Here is a 24,654-nt window from a genome sequence, read left to right as displayed (position 1 = left end):
TTTTTAATTTATGAATGTTAGAATTACAGAATTTTTGAATTTTTACATTCCTAGTTTTGAAATTTTTGATTCACGAAGCTTTAGAGAAAGGAAATTTTTCACTTTTAAAATTTTTGTGTTTCTATTGTTATTTTGGAACTCTCGAATTTTCAAATATTCGATTCTCGATTCTCGATTTTCGATTCTCGATTCTCGATTCTCGATTCTCGATTCTCGATTCTCGATTCTCGATTCTCGATTCTCGATTCTCGATTCTCGATTCTCGATTATCGATTCTCGATTCTCGATTCTCGATTCTCGATTCTCGATTCTCGATTCTCGATTCTCGATTCTCGATTCTCGATTCTCGATTCTCGATTCTCGATTCTCGATTCTCGATTCTCGATTCTCGATTCTCGATTCTCGATTCTCGATTCTCGATTCTCGATTCTCGATTCTCGATTCTCGATTCTCGATTCTCGATTCTCGATTCTCGATTCTCGATTCTCGATTCTCGATTCTCGATTCTCGATTCTCGATTCTCGATTCTCGATTCTCGATTCTCGATTCTCGATTCTCGATTCTCGATTCTCGATTCTCGATTCTCGATTCTCGATTCTCGATTCTCGATTCTCGATTCTCGATTCTCGATTCTCGATTCTCGATTCTCGATTCTCGATTCTCGATTCTCGATTCTCGATTCTCGATTCTCGATTCTCGATTCTCGATTCTCGATTCTCGATTCTCGATTCTCGATTCTCGATTCTCGATTCTCGATTCTCGATTCTCGATTCTCGATTCTCGATTCTCGATTCTCGATTCTCGATTCTCGATTCTCGATTCTCGATTCTCGATTCTCGATTCTCGATTCTCGATTCTCGATTCTCGATTCTCGATTCTCGATTCTCGATTCTCGATTCTCGATTCTCGATTCTCGATTCTCGATTCTCGATTCTCGATTCTCGATTCTCGATTCTCGATTCTCGATTCTCGATTCTCGATTCTCGATTCTCGATTCTCGATTCTCGATTCTCGATTCTCGATTCTCGATTCTCGATTCTCGATTCTCGATTCTCGATTCTCGATTCTCGATTCTCGATTCTCGATTCTCGATTCTCGATTCTCGATTCTCGATTCTCGATTCTCGATTCTCGATTCTCGATTCTCGATTCTCGATTCTCGATTCTCGATTCTCGATTCTCGATTCTCGATTCTCGATTCTCGATTCTCGATTCTCGATTCTCGATTCTCGATTCTCGATTCTCAATTCTCGATTCTCGATTCTCGATTCTCGATTCTCGATTCTCAATTCTCGATTCTCGATTCTCGATTCTCGATTCTCGATTCTCGATTCTCGAATCTCGATGCTCGATTCTCGATTCTCGATTCTCGATTCTCGATGCTCGATTCTCGATTCTCGATTCTCGAACCTTCTTTAGTGGGTAGTGAAGCCCGAATGATAGTGTGAACTAATGGGATGACCAACATCCTTTCAGCCTTAATGAACTTTGAATACCGATTGCAAAAATAATCCTTTTCAATATCAATTTAAAACAACCAACCCCTCGATGGTCTACTTTCGGACCAAAGATAAGCCATTTAGCATCATCGATATATCTCGTGATCTAACTAAACAAAAAAGTATTTTGTCTACGTACCCGCCTGGTAAGCAGAGATTGATGGTGTAGTCTACGAGAAAGGCCCTTATTTAAAGCGAAATATGGGGTTGGCTCCTTCCAGAACCTTTACGCCGATGAAAAATAGAGAAGCACAAAACACTGCGATGTGCCAAACACCCGCACAAAGAGAAAATTGAAAACGAAAAAGAGAAAGATATGTGCACCAAGAACTCAACAATTTCACACAAAGAGTCACCTTGAAGAGCCACTTTTTTATGCTTCACCCCACTGGCAAACAGAGAAGGCGAATCAAACTACAATTCAGATAAAGATTGATCGGAAGAACGTTTCTAAAATGTTTTTTGGTTGTTGTCTTTGTTGCCGTGCGCGTGGGACCAAGATGCACACTAAAGAGCCTATTTCTACTCTTTTAGGTGTGCAACCAGGGAGTAGAATGCACACATGGGAGCAACACACATTGGAGTGAAGAGGTTTATTGTGAAAGAGAAGAGCGGTGGTTCGCGTGAAAAGTGCAAAGAGCGGTTTTTATTCTTCTCTTTATTTGCTCTGAGGTGCATTCCATCCCTTGTCGACATATTCCACATTTAAATTTTACTGGGAAAAACTGAAGCAATCTTTCGAAGAACGCTCCGGGAAGAAATGATAAAGAGGTAATAATTAATTAATTATAATTAAACAGGTAAGAGCAAGATTCTGACAATCTCATTGAGGGAACAGCTTCTAATGTGCGTATAATTTTTTGAAAGAGAAGAATCACTTCCTCTCCTAAGCTTCCTTGCAAAGGCCTGAATGTGTCCCTTAATGGGTGCTGTTACCAAACCGACCTAAGTGCGTCAGTCCTATTATTTTCCTTGATTTTACACAATGTATTTGCATTACATAAAACCTTGTAAACTTCCGACGTAGATCTTCCACAGTTTTAAAATTATTCTCCATGGCTGAGAAAACACTATGTATGAGCGTTTGTGGAATCAAAACGTGCTATTATTTCAATTAGAGTAGCCTTTGTTCGATATCAGGTTGTCGCTTGTCAAGTCCGAATCAAAGGCAAGAACTTGATAATGTTTCCATATGCATCGCACCTCAGTTGGTTCTAGAAGACTTCAACTCCCACGATATACCAAGTGTCCACTATATCCGAAATAGTCGAATCTAAACAAAAAAAAACCTCCAGTGGAAACGTACAACGTTTTGACAAGCCTTGATTCTTTACACTGCGATTACAAGTCAGACGAAACGAGTACCGGGCGCGAACAACCGTGGACGGTCTCCCACTCCGTGGTAAGGCAGAGTGTGCACAGATTTGTACGCGCAAAAGTCTTATAAGGACGTTCTGAACGTCGGTTCGTTCGAACCTTTCCGAATATACGCGACATTAGAAACGCAAATGTAAAACTTGATTATGCTGAAAAACACGGTTATTGGCACCGGTTTGTCAACGGATTATCTAGGCCCTACGTTGTGTACTCGATTCAGCCTTTGGTCAGAATACACGGAACCAAGAATCCTTGTTCGGCGACAACAGCATTCTATGTAGATCCACATCCAAACGAGAGACGTTTCGCGATGAAAAGATAATACTGTATATAAACGTAATGATGGTTCTTAAAACATAAATTTATCGGACAGCAAAAATGCTCGCGCTAAGCATTGTAGTGCGTATATCACCATACCGTTCATCAGGTGATGAGAGCAATGTATAGCTTCAACGATTTTTCCAGTATATCTTAGGGTAGTTTAGGAATCCCAAAGGTATTAACAAACCTTGATTTAAAGGGGATGGATGAAGGTGGTGACTTCCTTCGGGTGATATCTCGGGTCATATCTAATCATTGTACGTTGCGTATTTCCAGCGTATTAGGGTCGTGGAGAACGGTCTTTGCGCTTGTGGTGAAACTTGTTGCAACATTGAACATGTTGTTTGGTCGTGCGCCTAGTCTTCTAGCGCCAAATCTCCATTTAACGAATCCCTTCGGCCTCGTTCCAGTCCGAGATGTACTGACTATCCACGATCGCTCCTATATGTCTCTCATATACATATTTTTAAACACGTGAGATATCCAAATTTAGTTAGGTCTTCTCTTTTGGTTGACAAGCTAACAGCTACCTGTAAATATGATCCCAAGAGGCCAGTCGGCAATCCTGTCCTGACAGTGATCTTCTGTTTGCCAAAAACCTGCAAGTTTAATTTCTTTTTCCATGCCATTCTTGTCCAACCTCTCTTCATTTTCCCTGACATGGTCTTTACTGCTAATGTTGGAATAAATCCCTCTTGTATATGTCTTTTATCTTCCATATAAAAAGCCTACTAGTGTTTCTCCTTGTTTCAATCTTCAATCAAATAATTATTTTTGTTAAAAAATGACAAATTGTTTATTTAGTCTTTAAAAATACTTCTTACTACATGCTTTAGTCTGAATAAAATTGCATTAATGTTTTTTTTTGTATATCGATCTGAACTCCTTGGTTTAAGATGAAGATGTGTCCAAATGTCAAAATAATTTCGAATTACAAATAAATGCTAATTATTGTTCCATATTTTCAAGAAATTTAAATTGTAAAGCAAAGAAATTTGTATCTGAATAAAAAAAGTGAAATGGTTGTACATCGAGAATTTGAAACGCATGCATTTTGTGTGTGAGACATATTCGTGGTTAATCTCAAGTTTTGGTTTGTTCCAAACATTCGAGTGGGTAATTCCCCCTCGTTAATGTTCGAGTGGATAGTACTACCCATACTACCCACGTGTTCCGCCGGGCCTGGTATAGGCTCTCGATAAATATTTAAATATTTTAAAAAAAAATTTCATTCTGCTTAAATTCGGACGCAAGAAATCATGGCTTTACCACTAATACGATAGTGGCACAATTAGTCGTAATAGCATGCATTCGCGAATTCCAGACTACTGGTTCAAGACGAAACAAAGAAGAGTTACGTTTGTTCGTGTGTGATGGAACTGTGTTTTTATTGCTACTGATGCAACTACCAACTTACATATAAAAGCAAGGCCAGCTTGAACCACCTTTGGTTTTGGGATTTCTTTGTCAGACTGTGGTAAATTTCAACCGACGCAATGGCGAAACCAATAATAAACCATTCAAAAATCCTCCGGTAACTCGATTCGTTCCATTTCAGCTTCTCATCGATGAAACTGCACGGCTGGGTTGTTTACTGCAAACATAAAACCAAAACTATTACGAAATACCTCCCCTGTTTCCAACAAATACACAAAAATAGTAATATTAATAGTTATAATAATATGTAATTATAATGATTATGAAAACAATAGAAATAAGGTGTAAGCGAAAATCAAACAAACACAAAACCGAGTCAAATCGACAAAACGAAAGCAATTTATTTTTCCGTTTTTGAGCCAAACGGTAAAATAAGTTGCCCTTTTCACCTGAAATTTACCTCCACACGCGGGTAGGTGATACAGGGAAAACCCCCCTTAATAATCCAATTGTACAAAAGCGAACCCCACTATTCAGAAGCAACCATTTCGAGCATGTGTACATACTGTATTCTAGCAACTTAGTCAGGTCATCGTAAAATATTGAACTCTCATAAGTAGAACAGACTAAATAAATCAATCACCAAAAAAAGTTATGAAAGCAGCGTCTTTAGAGTCGTGCAAAGAAAAATCAAACTCAGAAACACACAAAAAACCTATAAATTGTATGTGTCTGTGTCAGTGTGTGTTGCGATCAAATGTGAACCTAACTTATAAGACAACCGTTTTTTACTCATATGAAACAAAAGAAAATCAAAATATGCCAAAGGAAGTAACAAGTAGAAACATAATTAGAATACGGAAGTCATTTTAGTGCAAAACAGTAAAGAATATTTCTATAATGGAAGCAACCATAGAAACAAACAAACAAACAGAAATGAAGAGTACTTATATATTTTTATTCGCAACGTTGTTAGAGATTCGGAGAGATTTGTTTTAATCGATGTTAAGCACTTTTTCGTTGATACATTGTCCAACGATGCGAACCCTACCCAGAATGTTAGTTACATAGGTATGGAATAAACTAGAATAATGCTACATATGCAAGTGTTGTACAGACAGACTAAATTTATGAGAAAAAAAAAGAATATGCAACTGACGTAAAGTGAAAATGATGCAAAACAAGCACACCTGATCAAAATTCACAAACGTTGGTAAAAAAACAAATGCAAAGAAGATTGTGAATTTGTTAAAGCTTAAAAAACACACACATACACAAACCAGGCGAATCAAATAAAGAAATACTCATGACAAATAATTTATTGGTTGTACCGTTACTAGTTCCGAAAGCCTTCCGCATGAAATATAAAAAAACGTTGTTTTCAAAGCTCTCCTGAAGTTTCTCAAACCATGTAGCTGCTTGTCTTATCTCGATTATACTTTTTATCCCCTTCTAAACATCACCACGAAATGTACTCCAAGCATGAAAGAGGAGAGCATAAATTCGAACATGAGGTGGAACAATGCAAAAATGGTTCAACAGGTTTTATTCCATCAACCCAAATCCAACCAGGTAGGCATCGCTTACCTTAATGCAAGAACACCTTGCAAAAACTGCAAGTACACAGGTATAGTCAAAATTGCAAAAGGCCCCCTTGCATTCAATATAAGAATCTTTCTTACATGAAATGCAAGAAACTTCCTTGCAGTAGTAGCAAAAAAAACATAAAAAAAATCGAATAGAAGTCAGCCAGAGTGTAAGGTTGGTTCTGGACTAAATTTGACCGATATTGTACCAGTGCTAGACCAATGTCGGACTAACGTTGGATGGAATGTAACTCCATGGCGAAAAAGGCTCCAATCTGATGCAGACTCGGTTCAAATTTGAACATTTCAACACCGTTCGTCTAAATGCTGTCACTTTCATTCCACATCTGGAAGCAGGACGTTAGAAGTCATACCTATTACTATGCTATCCACTACGGCCTGCATGGTATAAGCTACGAATGTTTGTTCGGTGATATTGGTGGATCATAGCATAACTAAAAAAATGCAAATACATTACCATGCAGAAAATGTGAGAGCCTCTTGCAAAAAATTATCTTCCATTCAATGCAAGAACTTCCTGTTTTGGGTATAGCCCTAAACCTACACAACATTCTAAACTGACATTTTTCTATTTTCTGACATTTAGTGCATGCAGGTAGTAATTTTTGTACAAACGAATATCGCGCAAATGCTTTAGGTATTCGAAAAAAGTCTACGCGAAATTAGAGCTCCATTGGACATTATTAGGAATCTCTAACGATTTATCGGTCCCCTCCAAAATGTCCGATTAATACTCTTTTTAAGGTGCTATATCATTTGCATGCTACCTCTCTTGAACACTTCCAATGGCCATTTTTATTGGCACCCTAGTGTAGCTGCTCAATTGTCAGTGCAATCAAAACATACGGCATAAAAGTCAAACTAAAATTATTCTCTTTTAAGTTGGACCATAGTGGTCTAATGTTTCCTACTGGTGCACTTAAATAATACAGATATTAGGTCGCATATTTGTGCAATCATTTTGAAAATTTGCGTTTGTGGGACACACCAAAAGCTCACTTGGTTTAGTTGTACGTAGAAAATTATTTCGATTATGTTTAAATGCCTACTGCTTGTACATTTTCAAAAGCACCGAACAATCCCACCAGATCGAAGCACTAGAAACTACCCCATAAAGCGTGACACTATCCAGAACTGCAGCTTTTATGGCAAATGGGGAAATTCCTTGACTGCGCATGTGCTTGTTTCGTGGGGATGAGGCGCTATATCATTGCCATTCCTGTAGTACTAAACATTAAAATGCCATTGAACCATTGAAGATATGATGACGTGACATTAGGACCTATTCAATACATCGACATATATTGTACACCCAAAACAGTGGTTGGTCGTTTTTGGCAAGAGTCTGATGGATTTTCTCAAGCCATTTTTCATCATCTTCTACACGGAAGTAATCTATTTACAAAATCATGTGAAGGAGAACCGCGACCAAGCTGACGAAGTTTGATTGCGTGGTACAAGATGACGAAACCTACACCAAGGCAGACTTTAAACAGCTTTCTGGACAGGAACACATAAAGCTGTCAAAGTACGCAAGGAATTATCTCGTGCGGCAGGCCATCTGTTCCTGCGGCGATATTTCTTCGAACGACATTTACATAGCAACCGAGACCATCAACCAAGAAATTTATGTGCAGAAATTCCTGGACTAACACCAGTTTAAAATGTCTGAAAATATCATCTAAGGGTAATTTTGGTGCGCTGAACTCGATTTTGATTAAATAAGAACACTAAAATGAAAATGAACCGAAAGTCCAATCAATAAAAAATTCAATGGCAGCCGATGGGAAGGTTGTACTTTTTATTTGAGACTAACTTTGTGCTAATCGTGGGCGTTGTATAGTGGTCAACCCCAAAACCTTCTCTGGGCTACGCCGTTGCTTGGAGTTATTTATTTCGCTTTTCATTTTCCGATATGTTTCAGATCGATCCGATGGTTATAAGTTAGAAAAATTGCAGTCAGAAGGTTCGCACAAATGAACATTTTAGTACTGATAAGTTATCAAGTTCCTTCCAGACAATTTGGAAGTGTTCGGTGATTATTTCTAGCGGTTGTAGATAGTAAAATGAAATACAAAATTCGTTTTATCGAAATAATGTTTAACTTATTTCAATGGATTATTACTATATTGAACAATAAATAGGCGACAAAGAGTAATCCACAAACAACAAGCCATAACTTTTAAAGTATTCAAAATAGATATTTGAAGTCTTCAGTAAAGTTATTCGCAAAAGTAAGAGCGACAAATTTGCTGAAGACATCATTTCGATATAATCACTTCCAAGAAAATTTGTGAAAATATCTCACTCATAGGGGGATTAATCAGCAAAAGCACAATACCAAAAGAAAGGGCATATTTCCTCCATTAAATTCTCCGAAGATACTATTGACCTAAAATAAGCCGTTTTGGCGTTAATAATAGATTACATGTTTTTGGTCATATTTCTGGCAATGGGAAATGATAAAAATCTTTCGTCCGCTTTTAATGTTAAATATCTCTTTTGATAATAGTCCGATTTCAACAATCTATAGCTTGTTCGAAAAATATTCGTTAAAGCTGTTTAAAAACATATAAATTGTTAATCTATAATGTCAATTTCGGCAGACAATTCAAAAAAACTGCAAAAACGCCAAACATTCATATCTTGGAAACTAAACATCAGAATCAAAAACAAATTAATAGCGTTCATACTGTTTTTTAGTTCTTTCATTTAAAGTTGGTTTGGATAAGATCGGTTCCGCCATTGCTCAGAAACACGAATGAGAATTTGTCCGTTACATACACACACAGACACACACACAGACATTGTCCCAAATCGTCGAGCTGAGTCGATTGGTATATAAGACTCGGCCCTCCGGGCCTCGGAAAAAATCTTGAAATTTGAGCGAATTCTATACATTTCTTTTATAAGAAATGTAAAACGTCAATGAATATTGGAGAAGGGGCCCTGGTCAGCCGTACGACGCAAATTAGTCGCTATGCTCTCACAAGAGCGCTGGACGGAACTGTCGTCCGCCTTCCGGATACAATTCCGGATCCTGGTGGTCAACTGCTTCGTATCCTTGACCCACGAATTGTTTTTGTACACTAGGACACTGCACTGTGGGAGCCGAAAAAAAAATTCAATGGGGCGGCACTGGGGCAAGTAGGTCGGGTTCCTTTCTTTCGACACGTACGGTATCTTTTTCTGCTCAAGATACTCTAGCGTCTACTTGACGTATTGGGAAGACGCCTTGTCCAGCCAGAAGAGGTACTCTCCATCTGTATGATGCTCCTTTAAGAACGGCAGAAGAATTTTCTCAAGACACTCCTCCTGGTACGACCCTCCGTTCCACGCTCAGGTAAATCAGGATCAGGTGAACTGTACTCACGGGCAAGTTTTCGTCTCGAAAGTACAACACGCTCGTGGACTGCGGGTCATCTTCGACTGAACTGACAGCACCCGAGCGAAAAGAAACATTCGTCCCATTTCTAGGGAGTCCAGAGAGCACTGGAGAGAAAAAACATACGCTCTTTACTTTAGTTACAGAAAGGTATTGAACTTATTCTCATTTTTTATTGAACACCCGTTACGTACTAAAATTATGTTCCGCGGCCTTTTTGATTGCCGCAAGTTCACAGCGTGGTATGAGAATAGGCAAATCCAGGTTCCATAGTAACGAAGGAAGAAATGGGATGTTTCAACCACATTCTCACCACACGAACACCGTATAGTATAACTGTGAACAAAATGTTCAGACAGAGAGAAATTTTTGATAGCAGTATCGAGCGTCCTGTTTCGCTTCGATCTTCAACATCAGAATCAGGAATCAGAATATATTGGCTCAAATGGCACGTTCCCCGTACATAGTCGGGGATTTGTGCCTTGCCGTGTGTTTTCATCATTTCCTGAGCGGAAGGAAAGGACAAGGAGGTGTGGGGAAGTAGAATTGGAAGGGTGGGAAAAATAACAGCACAAAACAAAAATAAACAACAGGTAAGTTAAACTCACAAGTAGTTCAACTTGCCTGCGAATAAGCCTAAAGCTCTTTACCACATTGGATAAGAAACTTTAGTATGTCTCTGAGTTTCAGTCGACCAAACATGGTTTCGTCTATATAAGGACGGCTGAAGACTCGAAATCGCAATTGCGCTACCGCTGGACAGTTGCATATCAGATGATATGAGGTTCCGTAGTCGGATTCACAAAGATCACATGAAAAAGACTCAGCGCGCTGAATAGTTGCCATGTGATAATTGAGTTTGCAGTGGCCGGTTAAAGCCCTGGTCAGCATGCCGCAGTGGAGCTACGAAAAATGTAAGAGATTTTTCGAAACCACTGGGCATGGTTGTTCGAGAAACGCCTTTGTTTGGCGACACGTTTGTAGATTTCTCCAATAATTGCGGTGCTCGGACGAAGCCCAGGACCGTATTTTTTCCCGTATCCAACTTGTCGAAATTGGCAGCGCGGGCTCAGGACCAACGAAGTCAATCGCTGAACCTGCCCTGGCCAATTCGTCAGCCCATTCCACAGTGGGACGAGCCCGGACTTAAGTCCATATATGAAGGTTATGCGATATTCTCACTAGTATTTTTCTCGTATCAGCTGAGCCATCAGAGACATTTTCGCGAGATTTTAGGTGATTTGAATGCAAAATGAATTTTTGACAGCTTTTTGAAGGGCATAACTCAAGTGTTTTTTGCATTATTTGACCATAGGAACTATATACGGTTTTTCTCGTTTTTCAAAGAAACGGTTGATTTTATGAATTGCATTACTTCACCAAAATTATCCGTGTGATAAAATTACATCGAAAAATCGCCAAAAATAAGTCACTAGTTGGTTTAGTTAGTGTTTAGATAACTGTTTGTTTATTTGTTTATTTGTTTGTTTATTTGTTGTACCGTCACCAACAGACCCCTTGGCCCCAATGGTGGTTACTTAAACTAATTACATTTCAGAATACGAATAATTTTAGTTTTTATCGAATTCCTTGTCAGGTTGAAGTCAAACGCCGTCGCCACACTGTTAAACACACGCTGGAGTCCGGTAACAGCGCCCTGGCGCCCATAGTTAGTTCTCCTGAATGGGACTCGCAGAAGAGAGTTATTGCGCAGAGCTCGAACGCGAGCTTGAAGATCGAGGCGTCCGAGGATTGTAGGGCAATCCACCCTGGCAGACAGTAAGTCCGAGACGAACAGGGCTCGAGAGCAGTCCCTCCGGATGCTTAGAGTATCGAGCTGTATTAACTGACAACGGTTTTCGTAGCTCGGCAGCTGAAATCTGTTTTGCCAAGGAAGATGTCGGAGTGCAAAGCGTATGAACCGGCGTTGGACGGCCTCGATTCTGTCGACACCGTTCTGGTAGTAAGGGTTCCAAACAGCAGAACAATATTCCAGTGTTGAGCGAACCAGCGCACAATAGAGAGATTTTAAACAGTATACGTCCTTAAAGTTTTTCGCTATTCGGAAGATGAACCCAAGCTGTCTTGAAGCCTTATCCACAATGGATGATGTATGTGGTTTGAACGTTAGTGCCGAATCCATGATGACTCCGAGATCCTTGACGTTAGAGTGTCTTGGAATACTCGAGTCGAAGAGATGGTAGTTAAACTGAATCGGATGGCGTTTCCGCGTGAACGTAACGATTGAGCATTTGCTCGGGTTTAAAACCATTCTGTTTAGATCACACCACGTACTAAAGCTGTCCAATTCCCTCTGAAGAAGCTCGGCATCGGTTTTATCCCGTATTTGTTGAAAAATTTTCATGTCGTCGGCAAAAGAAAGGCGGGGTCCTTGTAATTTGATGTTGACGTCATTAAAGTAGAGGAGGAATATCACTGGACCGAGATGGCTTCCTTGTGGGATGCCGGATGTAGCGAAGAATGGTGTAGATAGACAGTCCTTAATGCTGATTTGGAGCTGCCTTCCATCGAGGTAGGAACGAAACCAGCGCAGAAGTTGTCCATGAATACCGAGTTTGTCCAGCTTCGCTATTGCGATATCATGATTGATTTTGTCGAAGGCCGCAGATAGATCCATGTAAATAGCATCGGTTTGCAATCCGTCAGCGAATCCATCCATTGCATATGTTGTGAACGAGAGCAGGTTAGTCGTTGTCGATCGTTTAGGCATAAATCCGTGTTGATCGTCTGCAATGTAGTGTTTGCAGTGAAAGAAAAGAGGGTCTAAGACAACCAGCTCGAATAGTTTTGATACTGCACTTAAACACGAGATTCCTCGATAATTGTCAATGTTCGATTTGTTTCCTTTTTTGTGAACTGGAAACATGTGCGCTGCTTTCCAGCAGGAAGGGAATGTTCCAGTATTGAGTGATAGCACAAAGACTCGCCGAAGTGGTTCAAGAAGCCCGCTGATGCACTTTTTGACAAAAATCGAAGGAACGCCATCTGGACCCGGGGAACTAGATGCTTTCAGCTTGGAATTTGCTGCAAGAATGGCAGCATTATCGACACAAATTCGGTTGATGGTTCGTCCTAGAGAAGGAGTTAGATTTGAAGCGGCAGCGACTTGTTGTGGGGAAAGGTTCTCGTCGGAAAAAACGCTTGAAAATTTGTCGGAAAACAATTGGCAAATTTCCTTAGTGTCGGTGCTCATACGGTGACATACAAGATGGTAACCCGGATTCTTTTCGCTGCTCGTTCACATATTTCCAAAACGACTTGGGCTTGGATTTCAGTTGACGTTCGACGTTTCGCTGATATCTAAAAAAGGCACGTCTGCTTTGCTGTTTGTATTCGTGGTTGAGTTGAAAGTAGTGGTTTCGTAATGCAAGTGTCTTATGCTTCGAGAACTTTTTAAATGCGGCTCGTTTGGCAGTTTTTAATCGTCTAAGCACTGTTGATTGCCAGGGAGGGTGTTGATTTGTGCTGACTGTTCGTTTTGGCACATGACGGTCGATTAGGTAGTTAAGAATATTAGAAAACGTCATCGCTGCTTCGTTCGCGTCATCATTGTTAAGATTTTCGTCCCAGTTTATATCCAACAGCGTGCTAACGATGCTGTCGTAGTCAGCGTTTTTAAAATCGTAGACGATAGAGCTTGAGACGTCTTCAAAACTCACTCCTAGGTTACCAGCAAGTACAAGATGTAGTGGGGGATGATGGCGCACATGCTGGACTAAAGGTGTCGGAGCGGCGCAGCAGTACGGAGCGTAGTCCCGGGCACTTACAAAGCAGAGGTCCAATGTACGTCCGTTCTCGTTGATGATATTATTAATTTGCCGAAGAGTTGCGCTACTGTAGTTGTCCAAGATACAACTGGCATTGTTGATAAGCACAGATTTTTCGATATCCAATCGTAGAAATCCGTTACTTGCTGGGCACCAGGTCAAGCCAGGTAAGTTAAAGTCGCCCAGTATAACAATATCATCAGATGGGGCAGCGATCGAGGTGATGAAAGAAACGGAGGAAAGATGTACATCGATCAGGCTGTAATCACGAATTCGGTCAGGTGGAAAATACACGACACACAGGAAGAGATTGCGATCGGCAAGTTTCACTGATATCCACACTTGCTCGGAGCTCTCCCACCGCTCATCGTTGATCACTCGGGCTTTTATACCATGGCGAACGGCGATGAGTACACCACCACCTGATGTCTTGCGGCTGTTGAGGGCATTGCGATCACAGCGGAAGACATCAAATGTTGAACCAAACACCTGGTGAGACAGAGTACGGTTGTTGAGCCACGTCTCGGTTAAGGCGATGACGTCATAACAGCAGCCCGTGGTCGCGAGCAAATAGCTGTCCGTTGATGAATTTAAGCCACCAACATTCTGGTAGTAAATCTCGATGTTATTGGATGACGGATCAGGTTCTGCAGAGGGCGAATCAACTGCATCGCGCTCCAGAATGCAGAACTTCTAAAGCGATAACAACAACGACGCCCGTGAATGCCCGCGATCACACTATGCTCATTCGAAAGCTTTTCATTTTCTCTTCAAAATGAGCCTATGCTAGTTTTGCGAAAACTTGCGATAAGCAGTCAAAATTTGAAAAAACTGTGAATGGAGACGCATGGTTATTACTGATATTTAATTTGAATATTCACTTTATAACTAGAATAATGACACTAATTTATGCACAACTTTCAAATAGCATTTAGAGCATGATCTTTAAGGGTTTTACTAGTGATCAAGAGTAAGGAGCCGAGTGGGAAGTATGGTTTTTAAGTGGTAAAGGAATTAAGAATGTTTAAAATTCAGTAAATATTTTCAACCATCTGAAATGTGTCATAAAATGTTTCATGAACTATTTTTGCTAACTTGCGCAATAACTGTTAAATTGTGTGAACACAGTTGAGTTCTAGTCATTTGGTGAGACTATTTTTTCCGAGTTTGCATAGCACTGATATAGCTTAATGGTATGCGATATTATCCAAATAAAATAAGACCATTTTTAAATGAACCATATACGCAAAAAAGGATTTTGGATTTATTTTAATTTAAGGTATGAAATAAGCAATCTAAGCAACTTAAAACACACCTGCGAAAACAAAATCGTTAACAATCTTGTTGATTAGTGAATGTAAATCAATATTCCACTAAGACGCTCAAAATGTTTGTTTTGAAAATGAAAAAAATGTAGTTTTCATACCAAGTAACCCACTAATGAATTAAACTTTCCAAAATTAGACAATCACATCTTATTTGATCCTTAAAAATAATATAATCATTTCTAAAGCCCCATAATGAGATGTCAATCAATTCGTTTCAATACCGAAAATAAATTTCAAACTTACAATTGAAAGAAATCTTTATAAAAGACAATATTTTTACTTTTGAGCCACTCTAATAAGTAGTAAAGTTAATTTCTATTTTCTATAACCAACATAGGAATTCAGCGCACAAAAATGAATTTAAAAAAAATTTGTACCTTCACAACAAAATAATTATTTTTGAGCCACCCTAATGTACAATGAAATTTTTTTGCAAATGTTAATATCAAAAACGATTTAGCACACGAAAATTAATATACACAAATTTTAAGAACGATTTAGAAAAAAAAATATTTTTGAGACACCCTAATGAATAGTGAATGTTCATTTTTGAAATGTTTTAATATCGAAAACGAATTCAGCGTACCAAAATTACATGAAAACGTCCTATATGAAGCGATACGGAAAAGTTTGGACTTTAGTCCACCTTTTGTTCTAAGTCGTGCCACTGTGCATTCATTTCCAGTAATACCGCAATGTCCGGGCACCCAGACAAGGTAGATAGTGTTGACAATGCTTAGTTCTTCGATTTGGGTTCGGCACGCGATCACTAGCTTGGACCGGGATTTATCTGAGCTAAGGGCCTTGATTGCAGCCTGACTATCGGAGCAGAAGTTTATAAATTTGCTGGACAAACTCAGTTGAAGGGACGATTGTACCCCGCACATAATCGCAAAGATTTCTGCTTGGAATACAGTACAGTACAGTACCTAGTGAGTGAGATTGTTCCAATCTCATTTCACGACAGTAGACACCAGCACCAGCACGTCCCTCTATCAGAGAACTATCAGTGTAACAGACCACTTGCGTTTGTTGTTGTCTTTCCATAAAGCCAGACAACCACTCCTCTCGAGAGGGAATCTTCACATGGAATGTCCTGTAAGGAAAACTACATGTGAGTGTAATATCGCTGGGAGCAAGAATATCTTCACCCCATGTAATCATTTGTGACCACAATCGTGTATGACTTGTAGCAAGATCAACATGGTTACTGTTCCAAAGCCCAGTAACCTGCAGTCTGTATGCACATGATAGTGCTTCTTGTTTTAAGTGTATGTGTAATGGTTTGATATTTAAAAGTGCCTAAAAGAGCAGCAGTCGGAGTCGTGGTGAAAGCACCAGTCAACGCCATGAGCGCCATTCTTTGCAGATGGTTTAGCTTTGACTGGACTGTCACCACCTCTCCCCTCTGCCACCACATAAGGCATCCGTATGACAGTATTGGGCGTACAATTGTCGTGTAAATCCAATAGATGTATTTAGGTTTGAGACCCGCTAAAATGAAATAGGTAGCCTAGGGTGGTATTAAAGGTTTTTTTTTTAATTTCGCGAAAGTAAATTTTATTAACTTTTCAAAACAGATACTTCGTAAGTGAACAGAAACATTTTGATTTCCTGGGGTAGTCCTTAGTAACGAGTTAGCTAGGGTGGTTCCAATTCATCGAAATCTGGTGAATAAAACATGATGTAGTTTTATACATTTGTTTGTAGATCTTCAGTCCAATCTTAATACCATCGTAGAAAAAATCAACCCTTTATAGCTCTTTTAGAGATAATCCTCATGTACTAATTTATGAATGTAGGCGTTTAGAATAGTTATAAAAGATAGCATATCTTAAGGTGTTTGATAGAATGCCTTAAATTTGGTTTTATTGGTTTATTTATTTAAAGTTATCGCCAAAGCTATTAAAATATGACAGGTTTATTTGATTTTGATGAAGATCTCAAATCATGTCCTACTATGCTCTATTCACAGTTGCTCATACGATTCATACTGGCATACTGGCCAATAACTAAAAATCGGGTAAAAAAGAACACTTCCCACACTCATTTGTTTACCTTACATCGGTCACCAGTAAAGCTAATGATCAATACCTACCAAAGAGATAAGATTCATGGAAAGATACAATAATAGTTGCTGTTACCGCCAGCACTGCTTCGCAGTGTGGACACGGCCTTACTATGCGAACGCAACCACTGTGAACGCGGCCTAATGCAAGCGGCGCGTCAACCGGTATGAACTGTCAATTGACGCGGGAAGATGACATGGCTTGCCATCAGCAGTTATTTCCGTTTGCACAATCTTTTTTTCTTTGCAACATCGAACGCGATCAGACGTAAGTTAGGAGGCAGGAGTTCATTTTGCTTTAATCTAAAGCTTGTAAAATTTAATAGTAAAGTTGTTTGCTCTTTTCAGTGTTAAATTGACTTAAACTAACTTACAGCTAGGACTTAAAACTAAAATCACAGATCATTATCACAGTGAGTAGAACTAAAGCTGTACGCATTGGAGCTCATGCTTAACCTAGAATTTTGATCACAGATAGTTTAAAGTGGAGGAATAGTCTTCCCCGGATTAAAATTGATTCGCACACCGAAATTTGTGAGTTACTTATATTGTTTACATGCGTTATCTAACTCTGAATAAAATTACAGCTTTAAGCTGTTTCCGCATCAATTTGCGACAGCTAACAAGATTTCGGATTTCACCTTTTGTTCTCTGAACAAAATCTTAAAGAAATTTCGTGGCCGGGAAAGGTATCGAATTGTGCCCAGCTGAATTTCACCATGCCAAATACGGATCCCAACCTCAAAACGCCCGAGCAGGGAAAATCATCGGATTGTGTTTGCTGCGCCCATCCGGAATCGGCCGATGATTGCGTTCAATGCGACCGATGCGATGGTTGGTGGCACATGTCATGTGCTCAAGTCACATCGTCTGTTGCAGACCGGCCGTGGACATGTAGGCATTGTTTGCCGGTGAGTGTGTGCACTCCCACTTCCAACGCAAAGGCGGCACGGATGAAGATGCAGCGACTGAAAGAGCAGCAGGAATTAGAGCAACGTCATCTAGCAGAGAAACACCAGCTGGAGGAGGAGTTGGAAGAAACGGCTAGTAATAGGAGCCGGATCAGTCACAGGACGAGCCAGGATAGAGTAAAGCAGTGGCAACAGCAGTGCATGGAACAGGGTGCAAGCGCGCATGGTCAGCAGATGGATCAACCGACAGGCGGGGCAGCAGCTTCCCCGGCCATGCAATTATGCGATCGAGAACCAACGTTGGGACAGGTGGTTAACCCATCGGAACCAGGTCTGGTTACTCGAGATCAGCAGCAGTATACCGGCGCGATGCCGAAAACACCTAAGAACCCACAATTGGAATTCTCCGTGCTCCCCGCAGTCCAGCCCCCCGTTCCCCCCGCAGCACCAACGTGTGGAAATTCGTTCGACCCTCACCAATCGGGTCTCATCGTTCGGGATCAGCAGCAGTATACCGGCGCGATCCCAAAGGCACATCGGAGTCAACGGGGTGAATTTCCCGTGCCCCCCGTAGTATCAACACTGGGCAATTTGTTCGACCCTCAACAATCGGGTCTCACCGTTTGTGATCAGCAGCAGTATACCGGCGCGATCACTCAGAGACAGCAGGTAGCAGGTTCGAGAGGTAAAGTCCAGCCCCCCGTAGCGCCAACGTGTGGAAATTCGTTCAACCCTCACCAATCGGGTCTCATCGTTCGGGATCAGCAGCTGTATACCGGCGCGATCCCAAAGGCACATCGGAGTCAACAGGGTGAATTCCTCGTGCCCCCCGTAGTAACAACCCTGGGCAATTTGTTCGACCCTCAACAACCGGGTCTCACCGTTTGTGATCAGCAGCAGTATACCGGCGCGATCACTCAGAGACAGCAGGTAGCAGGTTCGAGAGGTAAAGTCCAGCCCCCCGTTCCCCCCGTAGCACATCAAGGTAAGCCACTGAATTATCCACCTACTAGTGTACCATTACCATCCAACTATGGATGCTCCCTCCAACACATAATGAAACAGTTCGGAACGTTGGCAGCCTCGGCCACGGTTCCATCGAACAACATGAATACAGTTTTTCCCTCGACGGGATCGAATGTTGGCCTTGCGCCACAGGCAAATCCAAGTATACATTCCGGATTAGTATCCGCAACTGCGGGACCGCCAATCGTAGGCCATACGCCACTGGCAAATGGGACAGTTTTTCCCAATATGGAACTGTCAAATGTTGGCCCTATGCCACACGTAAATCCGTCACTATCTACAGGCATAGTTCCCCCTCCGCCGGGACTGCCTGTCGTTGAACAATACACCCCCTCCCCCTCGCAGCTAGCCGCGCGTCAAGTGATGTCCCGCGATCTACCTTCGTTCTCTGGCAATCCTGTTGATTGGCCAATCTTCATCAGTAGCTTTATGAATAGTTCGCTGGCGTGCGGTTACAATAGTGCCGAGAAACTTTCGCGTCTTCAACGTTGCCTGAAAGGGCACGCGTACGAATCTGTCAAAAGCAGGTTGCTGCTTCCGGAATCAGTGCCTCAAGTGATCGATACTCTTCGGTTGTTATACGGGCGACCCGGGTTATTAATCGGTGCATTGTTACAAAAAGTGCGCAGTGTCCAGGCACCGAAGGCGGAGAAATTGGAAACTATAATCGACTTCGGCATGGCTGTGCGCAGCCTCTGCGACCACCTGGAAGCAGCGGGACAGCAGGAACATCTCTCGAATCCTACGTTGCTGATGGAGCTGGTGGAGAAGCTACCTGTACACACCAAGATGCAGTGGGCGGACTACATACAACAGCACCCGGTAGTAAACCTCAAGGCGTTTGGAGATTTTATGCTCAAAGTCGTCACAGCCGTTTGCAGTGTGTCAAACTACACCGGCGAAAGTAACAGTAGTCAGCAGAAGCCGAGACACAAAGGAGCGGTGAACACGCATAGCAACGAAGCAGAATCCGTTCGTGAGGTAGTGAGCGAAAAGGATCGAGCGTGTATATGCTGCAAGAAATCAGGTCACCGTCTAGCAGAATGCACCGCATTTAAGGCGTATACTGTGGACAGCCGATGGAACTTCGTACGAGATAAAGGTCTTTGCCGGAGTTGTCTCAACGCACATGGGAAGAGAAGCTGCAGAAACGCGACGCTGTGCGTGATCGATGGATGTACCTACCGTCATCATGCACTGCTACATTCAAATCGATCCAATGCAAACCAGCGACCAACCCAAGAATTGTCTATTGTTCAGAACCATACACATCGGCAAGGCAAGCAGACTTTTCTTTTCCGCATAATTCCTGTCGTTCTCCGTGGGCCACGAGCGACCATTGAAACTTTCGCATTTCTGGATGATGGTTCGGACTTGTCGCTCATCGAGAACAGCCTGGTGGAGCAATTGGGTATCGACGGTCGGAAGACACCGTTGTGTATGAAGTGGACCGGAAACGTCACCAGAGTTGAATCGGAATCGAAGCAAGTGAGAGTTTTCATCAGGGGAGCCAATAGCAACAAGCAGTTCACGATCAACGACGTTCGTACTGTAAATGAGCTTACTTTACCGGAACAGAATCTAGATTACGACAAGCTGGCGCGACACTACCGCCATCTGCAAGGTCTGCCGATCGCTAGCTACACGAAAGCGATTCCCCGTCTGCTGATCGGCGTTAACAATGCGAACCTCACGGTACCGCTGCAGGCAAGAGAAGGAAAGAGAACCGAGCCTATTGCCGTGAAAACAAGGTTAGGATGGTGCATATTTGGCGGTGGTGAAAGTAGGGATACGCATTCGTTGAATTATCACGCTTGTGAATGTGCCGGTACCGGCGACCAGGAGCTGCACAATGCAGTGAAAGACTATTTTTCTATGGAGGATGCCGGAGTTCAACCGCCAGTCGTGCTGGAATCTGTAGAAGACACGCGAGCTAGGGAGATTATGGAGCGGACGACTATCCGAGTAGGAGAACAATTCCAAACTGGCCTACTGTGGAGGTACGACGAAATAGAATTCCCGGACAGCTACAACATGGCGGTGAAGCGTTTCGAATGTCTGGAGCGTAGGATGCTGCGAGATCCCGAGCTGGCAGCCAATCTGAAGAAGCAAATAGCGGAGTATCAGCTGAAAGGCTATGCGCACCGTGCAACTCAGAAGGAGCTCGCACTAGCCGATCCTAAACGAGTGTGGTATTTGCCGTTAGGAGTAGTTACGAACCCCCGGAAACCGGGCAAAGTCCGCCTTATATGGGACGCGGCAGCGAAAGTAGATGGAATATCCCTAAACTCCATGCTACTAAAAGGCCCGGATCAGTTATCTTCGCTTCCCGGAGTTCTGCTGCGTTTTCGTCAGTACAAGGTGGGAGTTTCGGCAGACATCCGTGAAATGTTCCACCAGTTGTTAATCTGTGAACCGGATCGTCATTCTCAGCGCTTCTTGTTCCGGAGCGATCCATCAAGGCCTGTCGAAACGTACATTATGGACGTGGCGACCTTTGGATCCACGTGTTCGCCAGCATCAGCCCAGTATGCGAAGAACAAAAACGCCGAAGAATTCGTCGCTCGCTATCCCCGAGCTGTCGAGGGAATCCAGAGAAACCACTACGTGGACGACTATCTGGATAGCTTCGAGAGTGTGGATGAGGCCGAAAGAGTTTCCCGCGCAGTCGGAGCAATCCATCAGAAAGGAGGATTCCACCTTAGAAATTGGTTGTCGAACAGTGCCGAAGTTCTACGTGGACTGAACGAGGAAGCTACCAACGCCAGCAAGAATCTCTGCTTGAGTACAACGGACGGCGATCGAGTGCTCGGCATGCTGTGGCAGACGACCGACGATGAGCTGCGGTTCTCGATGAATTTGAAGGAGGAAATTCAACGTGTATTAAATGAAGACGAGCGGCCAACTAAACGACAGATATTGAAGTGCTTGATGGGAATATTTGATCCACTGGGGCTTCTTAGTGTGTACCTCGTGCACGGCAAGATCCTACTTCAGGACGTGTGGCGAGCCGGACTGCAGTGGGACGAAAGGGTGCCGGAAGAAATATTCGAACGTTGGGCTAGGTGGACCGCTCTGTTCCCGAAGATACTTCAGAGTGATTGACATAGAAGGCAAAGCCGAATGCTCGTTAGTTGCGGCAAGAACAAAGGTCGCTCCACTGAAACCCCTCTCGATTCCCCGTTTGGAGCTTCAAGCAGCGGTATTGGGCAGCCGCTTGATGTCGTTCGTGCAGGAGAACCACAGTGTTAAAGTCAAACAGCGGTTTCTGTGGAGTGATTCCGCAACAGTGCTGGCCTGGTTACGAGCCGATCATCGTCGGTACAAGCAGTACGTTGCCTGCCGAGTAGGAGAGCTTCTTTCTACAACGGATGTAGCTGAATGGCGGTGGGTTCCCAGCAAATCGAATCCAGCGGACGCTGCCACGAAGTGGGGAAAGAACTCATGCCCGAAAGAATGCGACGAATGGTTTAAGGGACCTAAGTTTTTGCGGCTGTCCGAAGACAATTGGCCGGAGCAAGTGAAAACATCAACGGCTCCTGAAGAAGAACTACGGCCCTGCTTGGTGATCCAAGGAGCGACTATTCCGGAGTGTGTGGTGGATTTCGCCCGGTTCTCAAGGTGGAGACGACTTCTTGGAGCAGTAGCATATGTACACCGTTTCATAGACAACTGTCAGCGGAGGCGAAGAAATGAGAAGCCGGAACTACTGCATCTGAGTCAGGACGAGCTGAGAAAAGCGAAGAGCACGATAATACGGATGGTACAGTGGCAGGAGTTTCCCGCAGAAATGGCCTCGCTTACGAGAGGACAAACGGAGTTGCCTAAGACAAGCCGTTTGTATCAAACAACGCCGACAATGGATGAACACGGAGTGCTGCGCGTTGATGGACGAATTGGAGCCGCACCACATGCCGCATTCGATGCCAGGTTCCCGGCGATTCTCCCAAGAAAACACCATGTAACGAAGCTTGTGGTCCACGACTTTCATCGAGCCTGCCGGCATGGGAACTCGGAGACGGTAGTGAATGAAGTTCGGCAGTACTACAACATTTCACGGTTAAGGACGGTGGTGAAGCAAGTTGCGGCTGCATGCCAGTGGTGTAAAGTCGCGAAAGCGAACCCGAAGGTTCCTCGAATGGCACCGCTGCCTGTGGCTCGATTGTCATCGTTCTGTCGGCCGTTTACCTACACCGGCATAGACTTCTTTGGGCCGTTCTTGGTGAAAGTGGGAAGGAGCGCTGCCAAACGTTGGATCTGCCTATCCACGTGTCTCACCACACGTGCCGTCCATGTTGAGGTTGCCCATAGCCTGTCTACACCGTCGTGCGTCAAGTGTATTCGCCGTTTCGTTTGTCGGCGAGGAGCGCCAGCGGAAATCTATACCGACAATGGTACCAACTTCCAAGGTGCCAAACGTTTGCTGCAGGAAGAAATCGAAAACGAATTGGCAGCGACGTTCACAAATGAAGATACAAAGTGGAATTTCATCCCGCCAGGAGCACCTCACATGGGTGGCGCGTGGGAAAGGATGGTGCGGTCAGTTAAGTCGGCAATGGAAGCTGCTTACAAGAACGATCGAAAGTTGGACGATGAAGGACTGGAAACATTAGTCGTCGAAGCCGAGGGTATCGTCAACAGTCGACCACTTACCTACTTACCTTTAGACGCTGCCGATGGTGAGGCTCTAACACCAAACCACTTCCTATTAGGAAGCTCTAAGGGAGTGCGTCAGCCGGCTGTTAACATTAGTGACCCTGCCTATGCGGTGAAGAGTTCCTGGAACCTTATACAGCATCAACTGGACATATTTTGGAAGCGTTGGGTTCAGGAATACCTCCCGATGCTCACTAAGCGGATGAAGTGGTTCGGAGAAGTGACTCCCGTAGCTGTTGGAGATCTGGTCCTCGTAGTTGATGACACTCGCCGAAATGGCTGGCTACGTGGAAGAGTGAAGGAAGTTGCGACTGCCGAAGACGGACGCGTTCGGCAAGCTGTGGTTCAGACTGCGAGGGGGTTACTGCGTAGACCGGTGTCAAAATTGGCCGTGTTGGAGGTTGAGCCAGATGGTAAAACTGGGACCGGTGACCAGTGTTACGGGGGAGAGGATGTTACCGCCAGCACTGCTTCGCAGTGTGGACACGGCCTTACTATGCGAACGCAACCACTGTGAACGCGGCCTAATGCAAGCGGCGCGTCAACCGGTATGAACTGTCAATTGACGCGGGAAGATGACATGGCTTGCCATCAGCAGTTATTTCCGTTTGCACAATCTTTTTTTCTTTGCAACATCGAACGCGATCAGACGTAAGTTAGGAGGCAGGAGTTCATTTTGCTTTAATCTAAAGCTTGTAAAATTTAATAGTAAAGTTGTTTGCTCTTTTCAGTGTTAAATTGACTTAAACTAACTTACAGCTAGGACTTAAAACTAAAATCACAGATCATTATCACAGTGAGTAGAACTAAAGCTGTACGCATTGGAGCTCATGCTTAACCTAGAATTTTGATCACAGATAGTTTAAAGTGGAGGAATAGTCTTCCCCGGATTAAAATTGATTCGCACACCGAAATTTGTGAGTTACTTATATTGTTTACATGCGTTATCTAACTCTGAATAAAATTACAGCTTTAAGCTGTTTCCGCATCAATTTGCGACAGCTAACAAGATTTCGGATTTCACCTTTTGTTCTCTGAACAGTTGCAGTTAGTTTACCTCGTTGGCTTGTATTTATTTGATTTTTTCTATACTGCAGATAACTGTGAAAATGTAAACACGGGTCATAGTTATTATTATTTATTTATTATTACATATTCTATACATATCGTACAGATTACACTTAAAGCTATTGCTAGTGTCAATGTTAAAAATTTCTAATTACTAACTTATAATTAGATTTAGTGGTATGGAAGTCATAAACAAAAACAGTTTCATTGAATCTGCTACAACATCTGTCTAGCGGATTATTCT

At 42.7% G+C, this 24,654-nt stretch overlaps 2 protein-coding genes across 2 annotated transcripts; both read left to right on the top strand.

The window, feature by feature from the left end:
- The first annotated feature begins 16,839 nt into the window (after nucleotides 1–16,839).
- On the top strand, nucleotides 16,840–21,791 carry LOC131688205 (uncharacterized). Its single transcript, XM_058972377.1, has 4 exons — nucleotides 16,840–17,017; nucleotides 17,098–17,162; nucleotides 17,224–17,283; nucleotides 17,337–21,791. The coding sequence occupies exon 4, from the start codon at nucleotides 17,469–17,471 to the stop codon at nucleotides 21,789–21,791; it is 4,323 nt and encodes a 1,440-aa protein (XP_058828360.1). The 5' UTR covers nucleotides 16,840–17,017; nucleotides 17,098–17,162; nucleotides 17,224–17,283; nucleotides 17,337–17,468.
- Nucleotides 21,792–21,906: 115 nt separating this feature from the next.
- Nucleotides 21,907–23,369, top strand: LOC131688204 (uncharacterized). The gene is made up of 2 exons (XM_058972376.1): nucleotides 21,907–23,270; nucleotides 23,354–23,369. The coding sequence occupies exons 1-2, from the start codon at nucleotides 21,907–21,909 to the stop codon at nucleotides 23,367–23,369; spliced, it is 1,380 nt and encodes a 459-aa protein (XP_058828359.1).
- The last annotated feature ends 1,285 nt before the right edge of the window (nucleotides 23,370–24,654 follow it).

The sequence above is a fragment of the Topomyia yanbarensis genome, chromosome 3 (assembly GCF_030247195.1).
Source record: "Topomyia yanbarensis strain Yona2022 chromosome 3, ASM3024719v1, whole genome shotgun sequence".
Lineage (NCBI taxonomy): Eukaryota > Metazoa > Arthropoda > Insecta > Diptera > Culicidae > Topomyia > Topomyia yanbarensis.
Note: the sequence above shows the minus strand (reverse complement) of the source record. Positions and strands in the feature narration are given on the sequence as shown.